Genomic DNA, 19159 nt, shown 5'->3' on the forward strand with positions numbered 1-19159 from the left:
TGTGTACATTCATCAGTCTGTGCCAGGGGCATTTGGGCAGATGGCATCAAGTTCTCCTCAGTTCATTTTACTCCCTACAGTTTAGTGTGTGTGCACTGACATCATCTGTGTGCGTGCGTGCGTGCGTTTGTTTATCTGGAGCCAATGAGGTTGCACTTTGTGTCAAGGTCACGGTTCTCTTGTTGAGTTTATATGTTCAACCTGTGTTGGCTTGTTTTTGGTTTAAAAAAACAAAAACTGGCCTCGAGAGAGAAATAAAACATGGACAGATAGAATTAAAGTAAGTGAAATTAAATTGGAAACAGCTTATGTAGTCCATTTCATAATTAAAGGCCTTCTCCCAGTGACTGCCTCCCAGAGGTGGGAGTGATGAATGACTGCGTGAGTCTATCCGACGTCCAGAGAGCAAACTGCAGAGCGGGGGCCGTAAAGAATAGAGTAGAAAAAAAAGAAGAAAGAAATCCACCATTAAAATCATCCAAATAAAAATGCACCAGACGATCATAAAGCACCATAAATTTCTCTGATGTTTGCAGTGCTGGAACATATTCTACCAAACTCTATAAGTTAAAAAATGCCTGATCTGTTTGTTTTTATTCTTTCATTTTTTTATTTTTATTTTTTTCCTGCAGATCCTCTCCATAGGAGTGCTGGACATCTTCGGCTTCGAGGATTACGAAAACAACAGCTTCGAGCAGTTTTGCATCAACTTCGCTAACGAGCGCCTCCAACATTACTTCAACCAACACATCTTCAAGCTGGAGCAGGTTCAGGATTAGCTCTCCTTCATGTTTTTCTCTATTTTGCTCTACAGTTTCACTGTTTTCAGTTCCTTATTTTTACCTATTTTATTTAGCTTTTCTTTCCTCTTCTATGTTATTCTAACCTTTACTTTATCTAGTTTGTTTACATTTTTCTTGATTTGTTTTTTCTTTTATCAATACTTTTCATTCTTACTTCCATTTCTTGTCTTGTTTTCATAACTTTTTCCTTTTCCTTTACTTTCTCTTTGGTCTTTACTTTTCCTTTTATTTTTCTTTCCTTTCTTAACTGTTCTTTGTGTCCTATTGTTTTACTGTACTATTTACCCTCTTTTCTCTCCTTGTTTTATTTTATCTTGTTTGTCCTTTGCTATCTATTCATATCCTTTGCTTTACTTTAGCTTTTCTCTTCTTTTTTTCTAAAGACTTTTTTTTGTTTTCCTTAACGTATTTCACACTTTCCTTTCTTTTCCCCTTTTTCACTTTTCCCTTTTTTTTGGTTTTTCTTTTCTTACTTTTCTTGCTTTTCTTGACTTTACTCGCCTCCTGCTCTAACGTATGGACTGATTTGAACTTGTTTGCCTCCAGCATTTTGACACACACTGATGTCACTTGATGCATCGCTATCACTGTATGGCTTGCACTCCTCTCAGAAACGCTTTTATGTTTGTGATAAATTGGGCCGGTGGAGCAAAGGGGCCAAACCGCCTCTCTTGTCTCCGTTTCAAAGGAACGGCTGCCGTAGCTGAGCTTGGTGTGTCAGAACGAACGACTTCCTGAATAGTGATGCGCTCTGGGTCGGCTGCAGCGCAATCAGAGACAGATAGGAGAGGTTTCGGACTTACTTTGATGTGTAAAGTCAGGGCAGGTGCCCTTCTGGTGGCAGCCGCTGATAAAGAGCACTAGCATCAAAGGCTGCCACGCTGACATAGGAAGAAAAACACAACAAAACGTTTGGGGAGGAAAATCTGTTGCTACAGAAGGAACAAAGAGGCGTTCTGTTAATGTTGTCGTCTAAACGTTCCTGAAAGCGTGTTTTAGCATTGCCATGCTACGAAAATAAATGCTCCTAAGCTAGGAGCTTTTCCTGTTCTTAATAATAAATTTATACCTTTCTTCTGTAAATATGCAGCTACGTCAGATTAGCTTTCTTAAAGGCAAATAGTTCAGGTAGAAAGGGAGCCCAGTTAACTTCAGCTTGGCTTTGGTAACACATTTAGTCTGAACTCGGTGGTCTCAATCTTTCAACCCCCTTAACGCTGATGCTTCTAAATAAAAAACACAACCAGTTGCCTTCAGATGATGACTACGACGGTGATGACCAGCTGTTAGCCGCTTTTCACCGTAACTCTTGTGAGCTTGTCAGGTTTTCTGTCAAGACTGTACAGGTTTCGTTGGTTGTTTTCAATTCAATTCAGAAATACTTTATTTATCCCAAAGGGAAATTAAATGTTGTTGTAGTTAATTCATTCAAAGTCTTGAGTTTGAGTTTTTTTCCCCCACCTGATAGTCCAGTAGACTCTGATTGGGGACAGAAATTGGAACATATGTTAAATTTTCACACCTCACTGTGTCACATGATCCAAACGCCTTGAGCAACCTGTTCCCCTCCTCACCTGAGGTGGTGCTGCACCAAGAACTACTAAAGCACTCATCACAAAAACCTCAAAAGAAGACACTGAACGCAACTTTCTTCTTTATAACCTGTAAACACAAATGGAGTGGAGTCAGATGTTAGCGGATGTAGGATTTTTCTTTTGTCTTTGGTAAAATACCACGAGCCATTTCTCCCACTAGCATCTGACGCCCGCATTTGTTTTGGTTGTATTTACCCAGAATGCCCTGCACTATAGTCCACTTCCTGCTGTTAGAGCGGTCTCCGGTCCGTTTGGCATTCACATATTCACACGAATTGTACCAAAGTTCACGACGGGCCACCTGCAACGAGCAAGTATACCGAGAGATTTCAGAGAAACTGGTTGCGCTAAGGTAGACGTACAAAATGACATAATCAAAGAGTTGATTACAGCTTCTGCACACTCACGTTCCACTTTCCCCATGTTTCCGGAGGTAGAGTAGTGCATGTTCACGTTAAAAAGTGCTGACCTAAAACCAACCGAGCGTCCTTAACGAGACGTGAAACTGATGTCCACAGAGATTCTGTCTTCAGTCTGACTGATTTTGAACTTTTTTCCGAATAAGAATGAGCCAAAATCCCAGATGTACAAAGTTACTAGCGACTCGGTATTAATTCTACTTTTTACATTTTCAGGGATTTCATGGTGTCCTTCCAGTCCAGTGTACAACTTCATTTAAATCCCAATAAAACACACTGCAGCTGTACAGTGACAAAGCATGAGCTGTTTTGTGAATCCCTGTGTTTTATGCTCGTGAAGTGCCATTATCTTTCAGACCATTTGTAAATCTGTGTGTGTTTTGTTCAGAAGCGAGACAGAAAATGCCTGGGAGAGGGAACATAAATGATGATGCTGCAAGGAGATGATTGTTGATCGGCTAGCTTGTATCGCTGTAGCTGTCAGATCTTGTCTCCTTCGTGCTGAAAAGTTGATGTGCTCTGGCTAGTTGCTCTTAGCTGAAACCTGAGCGAAGAGAGCAGTAAATGAGTGTGTAAACTGTCAGTGGAGATCACAAAACTGCCAATCCGGTGCGTGCCGACAGCCGGGTCGTCTCGTTTCTGACTGTTGGCCCTCCGGCACCGCAAGCCTTATGCCTTATTACACATGCGCACACACACGCATTCCTAATCACAAACGCCGCTATTGGCATTTCTATCAAACCGGTTCAGCTACAATAAATGAGTAGTTTAGGAATAATTAGCACCCTGCTGTGCTACATTACTGGACTTTTAAACCACACTGTTGATGAACATCTGGGACCGAGTCCCGGTTTTCTGCTTTGTCTGTTACGCCGCATGCAAAGCAGAAACCAAATGCAACCTGATTTATCACCCATTCCTCTGGTGGAACGTCGTTGACTTATCGGTCTCTCTGTGCCGCTTCCTTATGATTATCTGCTTTTAATGAACCTTTCATTTGCTTTTGTTACGTGGATAAAATAAATGCGGAAAAGTGCTGCAGAAACGCTCTTTATCCACAGGTTGGTGCCCTGCATTGTTCCAGCAGAGTTCATGTTTGTTATCTTGAAATCACTGGAAGGGGTGGAGGGGCAAGTTTAACTCTGAATTTTTGGCAAGCTGCTTGTCAGCGGGTTTACGTTACAGGATGACAGTTGAGGCGGAGTGAGTGATCAGGGCCGCTCCGAGACGGGACAGTCTGGCCCCCCGATGGAGCGGGACCGGACTTGGAGTGATTTGTGTTTGTTTGAGTAAAGCTGTGCAGACGTCATCTGGATGGGAACCGACCAACGCCTTGGTCTTTTGGATTGGATGCTTCTGGCAGCGGCCACCTGTGGCTCAGCTGGAAGAATTTTTCTGGGTTCTGGTTTTAACGAACCTAACTATCGTAGCCACATGCTGTTGATTGGATTTGGCTTTCTTCGATTTTTCCATCTGTCAGAAAGAATACAGCACACAGACTGAAAAACTGACAATTTGCTGGAAAATATAACGTATTCAGAACAGCAATTAAACAAAACTGTGCTATATTTATATACAGACATGTGGCATATATGATATCCAACCATTTATGATATCCAACATGTTCAAATTCACTTAACAAATGCTGGATTTTAGGCAATAAAATGTTCATTTACTTATTTAAAAAAGGAATTATTTATTTGCATATTTTAATGTTAGGAATACTGTATCAAAACTGCTGAAAAGGTTATATCAAAAAAATGTTGACTAAGATGCATTTTTTTACCCGATTAATCGTCAGAATAATCGATTACTAGAATAATCATTAGTTGCAGCCCGACTGAGGTGCTACAGCCACTAAGTGCTGCTTACAACTTTTATTCATTTTTGGTTTTATTCAGTGATCGCCCCATAAACACATTTTACAACCTTAAAACCACAAGTTTCAATGAATTGTTTGCTTTTCACAATATTTGGTGGATGTTTAGAAAGCTTAAAGGAAATTTATTTTCAAAGTAGTTGTCATTTATGTAAACATTATAGTGCTATCAGCTTGGATTTAATTACAGGTGGAGATTTGGACTGTTTTTTTTTTTTTTAAGTTGTCTCAGTTTTGCGTCGTTTTTGGGCTGGAAACTGTCGGATCTAACGGACCCTGGTGGGCCGCCGCCTCTTGGTAGGTTTTCCGTTGTGCCAGTTTTGCTTCCACTCCACAATTACGCCCTACGTTTTGTCTCTCTATTCCATAAAATCCCAACGAAGACCATTGAGATGTGTGGTTGCCATGGCAACCCATGGACAAAGCAACCCTGTACCAGGCACTGGATGTAGAGACTTGCCTCTCCATCCAGTCTGCCACCGTTGTAATTTGTGGCTTTCTTCTGTCAACAAAGCGTCCTTAATATTGGGGAAAAATCTGCTTTCTGTCAGGATTCAAAAAAAAAAAAGATTTTGAGCATCAATCGAGGGCATTTCTTTCTTTTTCTTTTTTATCCTCCTCTGGGCCCAACTCCACTCCAGCCAACCAGTTTTCCTTATCAGCGCCGAATGTTTTTTTTTTCGGAACAGCAGCCAAAGCTAACAGCACCTGACCCGCCCCGGCCCTCAGCCCGGCCGGGAGTGTTTACGCTCAACGTGCCAATCAGGGCCGGATCGCTTGTCTTTGTTTTGATGATGTATCAGTTTAAGAAAACACACGTTTTGCCGCCGCCTTAGGCAAATACAGTGTGGTGTTTAGCCTGCGAGATATCACACTGACTCACTGAAATACAAACCATCTGGCTGTTAGGGCCGCCGCTGCTGCCACGGTTACGCAATAATGTGTTTGGGAGTTTTTTTTATTTATTCTAATAACAATTAAAGCGATTAGATTTCACGCGGCGCAGTTGGCCTTTGAACTCTACTTGCCTTTTCTTTAGCTTTCCTACATTCACAATAGAGACCCTCTTCTCCCGATTCGCCCAATGAAAACAAACTCCTGCTTGATGACAGACGGGCATCGAAGGAGGTTAATGTAGAGATCAAACACAAGCCAGTCAGCCTTCCTCACCTCCACACTGAAGGCATTGGGCCAAACACGATTCATGCTTCCCAGAGCGCCGCACCGTGTTACGCACCCACGAAAGCTGACTAATGGACTGGGGGACGGCTGCACATCCAAACCCTGACGTTGGCCGACCACAACACGACTCCCTGCTTCCTTTGGCGTAGCGGGACCCTGTAGGGATTTTTTATTATTATTATTATTATTATTATTATTATTATTATTATCACTGCTTGCAGATTGGGATTTGCTTTGGGATTTCTGAGCCTGCCTTCCTATGCGTCAAGTCTCTCAGTTCACACAGTATGGTGGACGTATTCATTCTAACGTTTTAAGGAAAAGGCACAGACATGTGCGGAGTACATTGAAATTACAAAAACAAATTCACAGATTTAAAAAAAAAAAAACTCAGATTTTTGGTTAAAATGAGGCAGTTTTTGGCTATATTGAAATTGATTCAATAGACACTTTTTCCACATCACGAATTATGTGACCTACAGCCCCGTTGCAACCTTTGCTCAAACAAATCCAAATCAAATGAACAGCTTGTTACCAGGCCTTAGCCAAACTTGTTAGCATAGTGAAGACATAACTCAAATCATTTAAGACCAAATCAGCAATGTTCAAGATATTTCTAATGGCTTTCTTGCTTTGAATGCCCATTAGCTGTACGCTGTGCAAAAGTAACGTTGACCAGTGGGTCGCTCCCTTTAAAACTGAGTATGTTGAAACTTGAAAGGAAAGGCAGAGTTAGCATTTTAAGCTAGCTTTAACATCCTATTTTAACGACCAGAAATCCTAACAGCACTGTCAGGAATGCAGCTCTTCAGGAAGGATAGAAGCATTCTCAAATTCTGCATGTTCCCTATAGCGCCGCATTTATGAAATGGCTATATAGCTTTCTTGCTAGGTGCTGAAAGTCTCGCTCTCACATGACTGTCAGGAGGCATCCAGGAGCCAATGCGACATAGTTAGCACTACTCTGAAGAGTTCCTGCAGCTGTGCAGATTAAAACTAAAGACATGTGTAGCAGCAAGTTGATAAAAAAAATGGGGGAAAAATACAAATGTTCTCAGAATTTCTCTGATTAACTGACTTAAGCCTGTTGTAAAATCACCAGCTGACAACTGATGTGTTTTAGGAAGGGTAGAGTTTATTCTGAATAAATTAATAACTTTAAAAATCAATTAAAATTTACAATGGCATGTTGATTTGTCCAATAAATTATAAGGTTTGATAATATTCAATAGAGTTTTATCCATTAACTTGAGATGTTTCCGATGGTGAAAGCCTTTCAAACTTTAGAGAAAATTCAGAATCAAAGAGCAATCTGAATAACTCTATAAACATAAGAGTTGTGTTTTAGAGCAAAATCTCCGTATTTAGATGTCCAGCATGTTTGATTTAACCTTTCTTTTGAGAAGCCTTGAGATTCAGGAATAATAAAGCTGCTTGTGTTTCTCCTCTTGTGAGGACATTCTGGGTGAGTTGGGAAAATGCCCAGCGGCTGCTTGTTTTTTGTTTTTTTTCTTGTCCATCTGGCTGCATGTTGGTCATTTGCTCTCCAGTGGAAGCAGCATTATTGCTTTCATCAGGCTTCCGATTTTTGACTTGCTTAATTAAGCTTTATCTGGGCTAGTCGAAGTGAAACCCAATCAGAGGGTTTGAAAAGTTCAAACGCTTGTTTGAACCTTTAATAAAAGTCTGTGTTAAAATCTATAGTATTTAGCAGGGTTACAATAATTTTGTTTTTTCATTATAGTTTAATTTTAGTTTGTAAGTTTTTGTTTATCTAATTCAGTTGGTTCTAGTTAGCTTGCAGAGTGTATTTGCTAGCTTTTCTTAGCCCTTGTCATTATGAGTCCTTGTTAATAACTAAAACATAAACTTGAGTTGGTCAGCTGAGGAAGAGCAAAGAGCTTAAAGACGAAAATTTAAGGTTGGTTCATGTCTGCAATGTTTTTAACGCCTCCGTCCGTCCGGGACTCATCGGACTCGCTCCGCGTTGGACGCCATAACAACGCGCGAGTCTTTCTGCTGTTGAGTCGAAGCGTAACCGAACCACGGTCTCCAAATGCCTCGCGCACTGAGTCACAGCCGGGTCGGCCTGTTTACGTTAGCGTGCTGCGTGCTCTGCAATAAAACGTGAAAACGTGTGTGTGTGTGTGTGTGTGTGTGTGTGTGTGTGTGTGTCCATCAGCGTGTCTGCAGTTAATTGTCTCCCTCGCTCTCTCTCTGTCTCTCTCTCTCTTTGAGTCAACACGTGTGTACACACAGTGTCTCCCAGACACAACAAATTTCACCAGCTGAACACCGTCAGGCATCGCCGAGCTCTCGCCTTGATGTGGTTTAAGCAAGAGCACACGCATGCAGCTTTTTTTATGGTTCTGTTTTCACTGAGTATGATGTACTGCGACCTCTGTTTGAAACATAAGAACTCCACATGTTCCGAATGCTCCGTCAGTGATTCATTAAATAGATGGTAAAAAATAATAAAAATGCCGGGGCAGATGCATCGGATATACCTTAAATATTACCCTGCTGTTTCAGTTTTAATTATTAGGTGGCACATGTTGCGGATGGTTGTCATACTTTCTTTTACTGCCCTGAAACTGGTTCGGCTTGTATTTCACACACACGCACACACACACACACACACACACACACACACACACACACACACACACACACACACACATTTCTGCTCTATTCCTGTGCAAGCTTATTTTTTCCAGGCCGCATCACTCATTAGCTATTCTTTCTTGCGAGCTAAATAAAGTAACCACTGCGTGTTTGGAGAGACAAAAATACCCCAAACAAATGCATCACCAAATGCACCGAGCAAATTCATGTTCTGCAGCATTTTGTTTTCTCTCCCTGCTGAAGTGGAAGGATGTGCTGTAGCGCCATCTATGACTATTTGTGAAATGTTGACCAAAAAAAGAGAGAGAACATAAATAAATGTAGGTTGTATATGTAACTGTAAAATGTCCTGCTGAGCTTATTGGGTGGTGGTCATTTATTGTATCATTTATCGTGATATATTATTTAGATTTATCGTCGTCACAATAAATTCCAGTTAATGTTTAAACCCTACAACACTGTCCATGTTGTTAGTTTTACTGTTTTCTTCATTGTTTGCATCATTAGAAAATGTAATTAAATGCAGATACTCTGCGCTGTTTTTTTATGACTGGTGACCTAAAGAAGTGTACCGTATTACAAAAGGGAATGTTTTTCAAGAGCAGTATTTGTGTGTTCGGGGCTGTGATCGCTGTCATGCAGTCACAGTTAGTCTAGTTACCTAAACAAAAAGTAATTTAGTTTTTTTTCATTACCACATAAGTGTCAAAATATTGTGATAAAACTTTTAAACCCATCCTAGCTCTCACTTCTAGTTCACTTGTTAATTTGTGTTCAGGTAGTAGCCATGTCCAGGTTTAGAAAGAAACCTTCCGCACATCTTTGTCTTTCCCTCTTTGTTGAGCATCTACGGGCAACAATGATTTTGATAAAATCAAAAACAAAAACTTTACCTTTATTTGGGCCTCTTGCAATTTTCTAAGAGATATTATTTCTTCACATAAGAAGAATGAATGCATTTTACCTCAATTTAAGGTTTTATTTTGAGCTTAGCGCTCATTCAGGGCCCGGATTTATTGGAGCTGAAAAATTTACAATTAGCTGTTTTTTAGATTTTTAAGGGTTTTTTAAAATATATTTTCTGTTGATTATCCTGATAGCAGTTCCCCCCTCAGCTCACTGCCTCGCTACCGCTGATCGTTTTGAGCTAGCCTGGTCTTGGTTTCTGTCAGCCGTCCACTGTGACCGGTGAGCTGCGGGAGCAAGAACTGTTTACATGCCTCTGTCAAATGTGCCTGAACACACCATCCTCGCTTGCAGAGGGAAACTTAACACACAATCCAACCCACACATTTTCATTCCTCCCTTACTTCATGTCCAAACTGAAGGAGTCTGTGTCTCTTTCCTCACTGGGGACAATACGAGGACATGACCAGAGCTGGACCGGTCTCCTGAGGAAAATAGCTCTGCGGGTCGCTTTGCTGCAGGGCCTTTTAAATGGTTCTGATTTGGGATTTTCGGTGCAATGAAATCTTTTTCTCTCTCTCTCTCTCTCTCTCTCTCTCTCTCTCTCTCTGGGTTTTAGGTTTGATACCATGGAAAGAATACATAGATATGAAACATTTTTACTACTGTTACTTGCTGTTGTCATAGTCATTGTCTCGGGCACTGACTTGAAGCTATTTGAATCTGCTTTAGTAAATATCCATGGTGGCCACCGCTAACTAAAACATTAGCTGCGCTAAATCTAAAGCACCAATCATAGAGATTAGTTCAGCTAACGCTAAAGCGCTGCGCCGATATGGTATCTAGCTAAAGTCCTAACTTCTATCTTCTCTTGAGAGACTGCAGTCCTTGAGCGCCACTTTAATTTTGACATTATAATTTACGTTTCACAAAGGCCTTATTTGTTGTATGTATATTTATATACTATGTTTTATTTTGTTTCTGTACAGTCGTTAAAGGAAACTCCAATACACAAGGCAAACTTTATTCAACAAAGTTTACAAAACAGCTGGGAATATTAGTTAATTAGAATATATGGAAAAAACATTTTAAGGGAAGCTATGTGCTAATGTTTTCAAAGTTAGCAAAAACGCTAATCAAAAAATTTGCTAAGCTACTAGTGTATTAGTGGATTAGCGTAGGTGTGCCCACCACTGGTATACCAAGAAAGAACTGCCAAGTGAAACGTATAACCTGGGAAATTGTCTTTAATATCTCCATAGCGACCAGGTAATGACATCATGATAATCAGTTACCAGGTTATTCACATCTACTTTAATCTTCATTACTTTATGTTTTTCATTAATGGAGGTCATTTGTCGCTTTTGTTTCCAGGAGGAGTACCGGGCTGAGGGCATCACGTGGCACAACATCGACTACAGCGACAACAGCGGCTGCCTCAACCTCATCAGCAAGAAACCCACGGCTCTGTTCCACCTGCTGGACGAGGAGTGCAAGTATGTCTCAGCACTGGAGTCAATTCTCATTCAGTCAATGTGAAAACAGTGGAGGGGTTTAAACATCAGGATCTGGGCTTTACTGGAGGGCAAGGTTATTGAGAAACATTGAAGTGATTGTCAGAAAGAGCAGGAGCTTCTTAAAGAGACGGAAGACCAATTTCAAGGCATTCAAGGCAAAGTTACATTTCTTTTAGCTCATGTTTGATATATAAACAGAATAATTCTGCAACTGAAGGTAACATAGTTGTTTTTTTGTGCTATAAAATGGCACTGTGCTTTACACCACCCCTTTAATACACGTGTGCTTCAAACCATTAAACTGCCTATTTTTTTGTTGTTGTTCAGGTTAGATTTTGACAGGTTTAGAACCTGATAAAGGCAATATTGTTTTCATAATGTCCTGATAGGTAAACCTTCGAATTAAATAAAGGTGTACTTTTGATCTTACGCAAACTGTGATGTGCATTTGCATTCAGCCCCATGATTCAGGTCTTGTATGACTATGTCTAACTCAGCAAGCTTCTTGCTAACAGATTATAGGGAGAGAAGGGGAGATGCTTAGAGATCTCATCACTCACAGTTAGTGAAGCTAGCAGGGGTCCGGGGCCTCTTGAGAGACGGATTAGGTTACCGCCATGTGGGGGTGGGCAGGTGGGGACCAGACTTTTCAACCCCTGAGAATATTCTTTAACCTGCAGTGTTTTTACGAGGTGACGGGAGGAGAGGTTTAGATGATATGAAACGTCTCCTGGAATGTTGACCCAGCCAGCAAAAGGTTTGTAGCGGATGGTAAATGCCCATGAATCAAAGGTGAAACCACCAAAGAAGAATGTGCAAAAAAGGGGGGACTGGTTAGATTTGGGCCACAAGGGCGAGTTTGTGGCAGAATATTTTCCTTGCATGTTTGAGGAATGAAGTTTTCTGAATCCGCATTAGGTATTCCTTCTTTTGATTTGAGCTCCCGTTGAAAGCTGCAGGGTATAATGCTCCGCCGGTCAAAAGCAGATGAAACATGAACCTGAGCAAACATTGACTGTAGGTTGAGGTTGAGGGAGCTACCGTATGTTGCCTTAAAATTTTTCTGTTTGTTCCAATTGTTCGACGCTCTCGAGGCTTTGAGCTTAGCCGCGGCAGAGATTACACGTTAAAAACTGTCTGTGTAGTTTCCCCCAGGCCTCCAATCAGACCTTGCTGGACAAGTTCAAGCGTCAACATGAAGGAAACAGCTACATCGAGTTCCCCGCCGTCATGGAGCCCGCCTTCATCATCAGACACTACGCTGGTAAAGTCAAGTATGGAGTTAAGGTGAGATGTCTTCGACTGAGCACAGCGCCGTCCACGCTTCCTGGTTTCCCTGGTAATGTAGTCTAAAAATCACAAAATAGATCAATTGAGTCCTTTATGTTTTTGGCTCTATAGCTTTTTAGAAGTAATAGGATGTACAGGGTATCTGCAGATTTCAGAAGTCAAATTTAAGACTGAAAAAAATATATAAACATAGGAATGGTTGGGAGATCCAGCTGTATAACAATCAGGAATAGCAAACATTGTAACATTTCTGGGCCGTGTTTGTGGTCTTTAAGGCTCTTTTCACACAGCCTCAACCCGTGTAGCATCTATCTTAAATGTTTTTTTGCACAGAATGCACCTGTGCAAGTGTTGGTAACAGAAGTGAGCTAGTGGAATAAACAAACGCCATCCAGCTAACTGGCGATACATTTGCATGATAGATTTAAAAAAAAGCTAGCTAGCTAGCAAGGATATATTAGCAGCTAGTTGGTGGTAGCAGCAACCACCTGCAGTCAGAGAACGTAATGAAGATGTCAGAGTGTGATTCAAAACTTTTGCCTCATAGAAAGCATGACAAAATGTAAGACTTGTTATTAATGTATTTTATGGCTAACTGGCAATGTATTTTAATTGAAGACATTTTAAGGCCTTAATTTTAGATGCACAAATTTGAAACTTTTTAAGGATACTCAAATTTTCTAAGCAGTCCTTCTGATTTAAGTTTGGGGACTGAGGTTTTTTGTCCACTGAAGCATTTCTGTGTTGGTTTGCTGTATGTTTAAGTTATTATCCAGCGGACAGACTCGGTGACGACCCGTTTTTAGTTTTATGACCAGATTTTTATTTCAGGTCTCCCACTACTTTATCTTTATGCTGTGTCAAAGTGCCCAGGGCCTTTGTAAGAAAATGAGCTAAAATATGGAGTATTTGAGGAAAAATGTTTCAGTTGCCATCTTTGTCACAAATGTGACACTTGTAAGAATAATTGTATCTAAACATTTTTTCACCACTTAAAAGATAATTTTTATTCCATTTTTTTCAATGTGATATATATAGCACAGTATAATTACCGGTGATGTCAATATTTTATTATTTGTGTTGGTAGTTTCAAACCGTTTCAGTGCAGCTGTCCTGTGTGAAGGTTTTTAGCTGCTTTCAGAATGGGGAAGCCTTTCATTGCCAAAACAGTGATGAGATGCATCCAAGAAATGTGTGAGAGAGGAGGAAAAGAAACACATTGAGGGTTTTTATTTATTTTTTATATATCTTTTCTATTTTTGTTTACCTAGATTCAGGATTCGGTAATTTGCTACTATCTCTAAACTGTCCTAAATATCAGTGATGTCAAAATCTGAGACCCTAACATCCTGAATAAGTAAGGTTTCCCTTCTGACACCATAAGCCTCCAACAATAAAGCCATGGGCTAAAATGTAAGCGCAGAAAGCAGCACCACTTCTACTTGGAACGCTGTCGGCCTGTTTTTGTGGGCAGATCTAATTCTCGGTTTCCCAGCTGTGCACTGATAAGAAGCACATGTGCTGGAGCGGGCTGAGCGGATTGTTGTTTGACCGTATGATAGAAATCCATAACAGCTGGTTATCGCGGCTGTGGAGAAGGAGTCGTCTGCTGAGGGCTCCGGCGGTGAATCGAATGTGACGCCGAGCTGACTTCCATCCCTATAGGAGGGAATCGTTTTATTAGAAAAAGATTTGAAACCTACCTGTGTTATCAGACAGAAGGCTTCAGCTATATTTTGTTTAATTTACAGCCTTGGTTGTTTGGTCATGAATCGAATCAGATTCTTCTGGAAACCTCGTTCATTTGCTGTAAACTTGACATTTGCTCAATAAAGTTTCTTAGGGGAATAAAAGAATGGAGGAGGGGGAAACTGAGCTTCTGCCTTCAACCACTTCAACTTAAGAGCATGAATATGTAAGCGTCTAGCTTATCTGGACAATTCATAGCAGGCTATAACCAAAGCTTCAACACAAATGTTGAACTTTATTCTATTGAAAGTGTACAAAACATCCAGGTAAATTAGCGCTTTGGAGTTTTGGGGTGGCTAAGTGCGCTAACATTTTCAAAGTTAGCAAAAGTGCTAAACGCAGTGCTGGTTTTCAGTACACATAACATTTTTCATATTGGTTGAAAAATTGACATTTTAGTCTCATTTGATCACAGCATCCTCTTTTTTTAATGGTATATCTGTATTGAGGTGAATATTAAAGAGTTTTCTTTACCTCATGCTCTAAATGTTAAGTGAAAGGAACAGATATAGGAGTAGTTCGGTATGCTGTGAAAGAACCAAAGCGGCACAACTATTCTTTTAACTCTGCAATTCCTTCCCCTTAATTATGAAGAAATATTTGGCCGTGAGTAGTTGTAAACTGTGCTGCCAAATGTTTTTGTGAAATGCTTACCAAACAGTAAAAACGGTTGCCATTGTTTTTTTTTTGCGATAATCAGGCTGTAAGGTTTTGTGTTGTAACATAATTTTTCTTGTTTTCACAGCAAAACTTGTGCTTTAAAAGTGAAAAAGACCAACTGGATAATTAGCCTCCGTGTTGCTAACATGCTCTTGCTCCGTTTCGTTCAGGACTTCAGGGAGAAGAACACTGACCACATGAGGCCCGACATCGTTGCCTTGTTGAAGAGCAGCAAGAACGCCTTCATCTGCGGCCTGATGGGGATCGACCCGGTGGCAACCTTCCGCTGGGCCGTGTTGCGGGCCTACTTCAGAGCCGTTGTGGCTTTCAGGGAGGCCGGCCGCAGACACACCCACAAAAAAACAGGTGAGCCACAGTCGACTGTGGATGAGCTAGAGCTTATTAAAAAACAAAAAGGATTCATTATATAAGTTATTGATAGGAATTACAGTCATTAGTATCCTATATCTATGGTTTTATCAAGCGAGCAGTTTATGCATGTTTTGCGTAGCTAACCTTTGTTTTAAATGTTTTCTTTAATACAAATTGTTTTGTTTTGTTTTTTATTAAAGTGATTCATTAAAATAACGTTCAGAAACCCGTTTGTACAGAGGAAAGCTGCACAGAAAGCAGCCGAAACGCTAGTCAATAAACTGTACGACATTCAAATCAAAGTGCTGTGTTTGAAAACTTGATCTTAAAAAACTAACTTGGAATGGGTGTGAAATGCGTCTTAGGTGCTGTTAATCAACAAGTCATATCAAAATGGAGAGAAAACATGCTAATGTTAGCCTAGCATTTCAGAAAACTACTTCACATGAAAACACGAGAACAGAAGTGGGTTTATTGATGCTCTGTGTTGAGTCTCATGTGTTTTCAGAGACAAACAGTAAATCGATGTGTGTTTTCTGGATTCATTATTCAAAACATGTAGCCATTTAGCCTAACATTATGTATTTTGTGTTTTAGGAAATGATGCAGCTGTTCCCTGCCCTGTAGTCAAAACTGTTGACAACTTCAGCTTCATTCATCACCCGGTTCACCAGCGGAGCCTTGAGATCCTTCAGAGATGTAAAGATGAAAAATACAGTAAGTTGAAAGTAAAAATGACCCCTGTTGTTTTCACTAAACTAGGAAATAACATTTATATAAACAGCCTCGTTAACAGAATGTTAATGATCTACATTAAATATATTAAGCAGACTCTCTTTACAAAGCCTATATTGCTATTTTGTTTTATCTTGGATTATTTTAAGGGAGATTTCTCACATCACACAAGTGTAGAACAGATCCGCCTCCAGTCCGAAGCTATTTACTTACAATTGAAATCCATCTAAAGTAATTGTCAAGCTACACTGGAAGAACGGTGAGAAAAATAGATTTTTTTTTTATTGCCTTCAGTCTCTCATTATTCCAGATTTATCAACAGCAGTTAATAGGAGAAGCAAATTTGAAGCCCTCTGAGTTCTGGATTCACTGACTTGCCTCGAAGCAAAGCTCGCGCCCTGTAATGCCCCCACGCACGAGTGATCGCACAAATGAGGCAAGCATTTCTTCGCCGGCGGAGGTTAATAACAAGCACAGATTTTCTGGTTATGCTCCTTCATTCGTGGGTTTAGCTGCAGTCAGAAGACGAAGCCGTGAATGCAGCTAGTTTCACTGCTTTTTGTAGCCAGGCAACACAAAATGTAAGACCCAGTGTGAAACAGAAGGATCATTAGATTTAGCTGCTTGGTTTTTTTAAATGGCTTTTAAGTATAATTTATTCATTTTCAACAGGTTTTGGGTCAGGTTCATCTCAGAAACGCTAACCCGCTTCATCCATTCTAAGACTAATTTAAATGGATTCCTTGTCTTGTTGGAACCCACATGTCAAAGTGTCAAACATCAAATTTGATCGATTTTGGAGGCAGTCTTTCAAAATCATAATTCCAATCATGCTTCCATATGCCGCCATCATCGTGCTTCACAGTTGGTAAATAATGTCTATGTCTCAAAGCCCCCTCTATAAATGCTTCTTGTCAATTTGGTTAAGTAGAAAAATCTCATCTTGTCTGGCGATCGAGCATTTCTGCCAGAAGACTTAAAAGGTTTGTCCATGTTGCTTGAAAATGTCAACGTTGGACCAGCAGCTTCTTTCTTGGTCAGCAGCCTCTCGCTCCATGTTGTTGGTCCATGTTGATGTTCAGCCGTTTCCAGTTCATGGTTGTATCAAAGCCTTGGTGGGTTCTACGCAATTGCTGAACATCCCAACTGAGTCGTTTTTGTTATTTATTTGAGGTGACCTTTTGAGTCGGGTTGAAACTTGGTCGTAATGGAGCAATGATCCCACACACACATTAACGCTGGTTTCAGAACAGACTGGACCTAGCCTGGCCGCGCTCATTTCTCATCTCCCTTCACTGCTTTGTCTGGGCTCGACTTCTACCGGGACAATCAGCGAACAGAAGGAGAAGCTGTGAACAATGATGTTGATTTTCTGCTCCGTTTTAAAATTTAAATTGTAATCTGCCTATATAGGGTTGTAGTTTGGCAATGGCATTGGAGGAAGAATGTTGGAGACGTATTATTTCTGGCATAGGTGTCGTGTTCCAACGAAGTTGTTTACAACGTACGAAAATTCCCGTAAGCCTCATTGAGCTGGGATGTTACATTAGTCATAGCTAAATGTTAGCGACTGGCTAAAAATGGATCCAATCGTTAAAAGCTTCAACAGAGTCCACACTGCCCGAAGCAATCATTTCTCAAGACCTCAATGTCAACGTAGTAGTTTCCTACTACGTCCACCTTATGGACGTCGCTCAGAACCCGAGTCCATCCCAACACATGAAGGAACTCTATTACATCTGGACAATAAATACAAAGACATGCAGCTGATTTTTCTTTTTACATGTCTTTGAACTTGTTTGGCATTTGATCATTCCACACTGGAAGATACGGTCCAAACAAATCCTTAATAACCTTTCCACCTGTGATCTCTCCAAATCCAGGTATCGCTCGGAAGAATCCGCGAACGCCTTTGTCGGATCTTCAGGGCACCAACGCCCTGAATGAGAAGGCCAGCTGGTGAGTACAGAACGTTAATAATCCACTCCTGAATTTTTAATAACATATCCAGTTGCTCTGTCCTGTAAGCTGACGGGAAGTGGAATAATATTATTACTATTGTTAGAATCAATGCCACGCCCTCACCGTGCCGCTCTCTCCCCGTAGGGATGGCTACAGCGTTGGGTGCAATGGTCGCAGCTCTCGATCGTGTCGCGTTTCGTCATCAGGAAGCCCTGCCCTGGAGGAAGAGGGCATCTTCCTGAACTCGAGCAGCAGCAAGCTCCTGGAGAGAGCTCAGGGTATCCTACTGTGAGTCAAAACTAGGGCCAATAAATCTTACATCCATTCATCTAGAATTAAGGCCTTAAAATGTATGAAATTCATTAAAAAATTAAGTTGACCTTCAATACGTTAAATGAAGGCAAAAGTTTGAGTCCCCTGCAGTGGGGTGGGGACTTTATGTTGACACTGATGAATCAAAATTTGAATCAAGATGGCAAATGTATCACGATAAAGATAAACAATACAATAAATGCCCACCTTTAATCCACAGACTTCATCCTCATTGCATTCTGTGACTCGAGCCGGTTGCAGCTAGCTATCTAGCTGCTTATAAACCCTTGCTAGCTAGCTAGCATGTCTCCCTCCATCATGGGAAAGCGTAAATGCATCGCCAGTTGGCTGCACAGCGTTCGTCTCACTTCTGTGGCCAACCCAGACGATTCTAGGTGCATTCTGTGCAAAGTAGCTTGGTTCTACTACTATGTAAAATATCTGATTTTCTCTTGTGCATTTCTGTCAGGTCTTAAATTTTATTGATGATGGTCTTTAAAAGCCTTAATTTTGAGTCTGAACCAGCAGAAACCCTAAAATCACAGGACTGCTCCCACATAAACATCATCTAGTAGTTTGTGCTAATTAAAGCTCTGCCTCTCTTATTCAGGAGAAACAAAAACTGCAAAAGTAAACCAAGCCTTCCTAAGGTAAGAGACTGACCCGACGACATGACGGCTGGGATCTGTTAGCAGTGTTTGACAAAGCTCCATGTGGCTCCTGCTTGTGTGTGTGCAGCACTTGTTGGACGTGAAGTCTCTGCGCTATCTGAGCAGCGTGACGCTCCATGACCGCATCACCAAGTCTCTGCTCCACCTGCACAAGAAGAAGAAGCCGCCCAGCATCAGCGCTCAGTTTCAGGTCAGTGCTGCTGTCACCCCCTGCTGGAAGAATTGGGGCACTGCACCATACGGGTCAGGAGCTCCGACTTCAGCCATGCAGCCATGCAAGACTGATGATGATGAAGCTTTTAAACAGGACTGAAAGAAATGGATTCAGTGGATAAATGATGGAATCATTAATCGATCACACTGATTAATGTGATCGATTGATTAATTACAAACGGATGGATGGATGGATGGATGGATGGATGGATGGATGGATGGATGGATGGATGGATGGATGGATGGATGGATGGATGGATGGATGGATG

General features: G+C 41.0%; 1 protein-coding gene across 15 annotated transcripts in view; it reads left to right on the forward strand.

Moving 5' to 3' along the window:
• The window catches only part of LOC103465968 (unconventional myosin-IXa-like), a 140877-nt gene that overhangs the window by 99997 nt on the left and 21721 nt on the right, over nt 1-19159 (forward strand). For all 15 annotated transcript variants that reach the window (XM_008411207.2, XM_017305265.1, XM_017305256.1 and 12 more), the window contains 9 exons: nt 633-767; nt 10784-10905; nt 12072-12213; nt 14796-14991; nt 15595-15714; nt 17616-17691; nt 17839-17982; nt 18617-18656; nt 18745-18867. In XM_008411207.2, the coding sequence (XP_008409429.1) occupies nt 633-767; nt 10784-10905; nt 12072-12213; nt 14796-14991; nt 15595-15714; nt 17616-17691; nt 17839-17982; nt 18617-18656; nt 18745-18867 (1098 nt within the window). The remainder of the gene's footprint in view (nt 1-632; nt 768-10783; nt 10906-12071; nt 12214-14795; nt 14992-15594; nt 15715-17615; nt 17692-17838; nt 17983-18616; nt 18657-18744; nt 18868-19159) is intronic.

The sequence above is a fragment of the Poecilia reticulata genome, linkage group LG6 (assembly GCF_000633615.1).
Source record: "Poecilia reticulata strain Guanapo linkage group LG6, Guppy_female_1.0+MT, whole genome shotgun sequence".
Taxonomy (NCBI): Eukaryota; Metazoa; Chordata; class Actinopteri; order Cyprinodontiformes; family Poeciliidae; genus Poecilia; species Poecilia reticulata.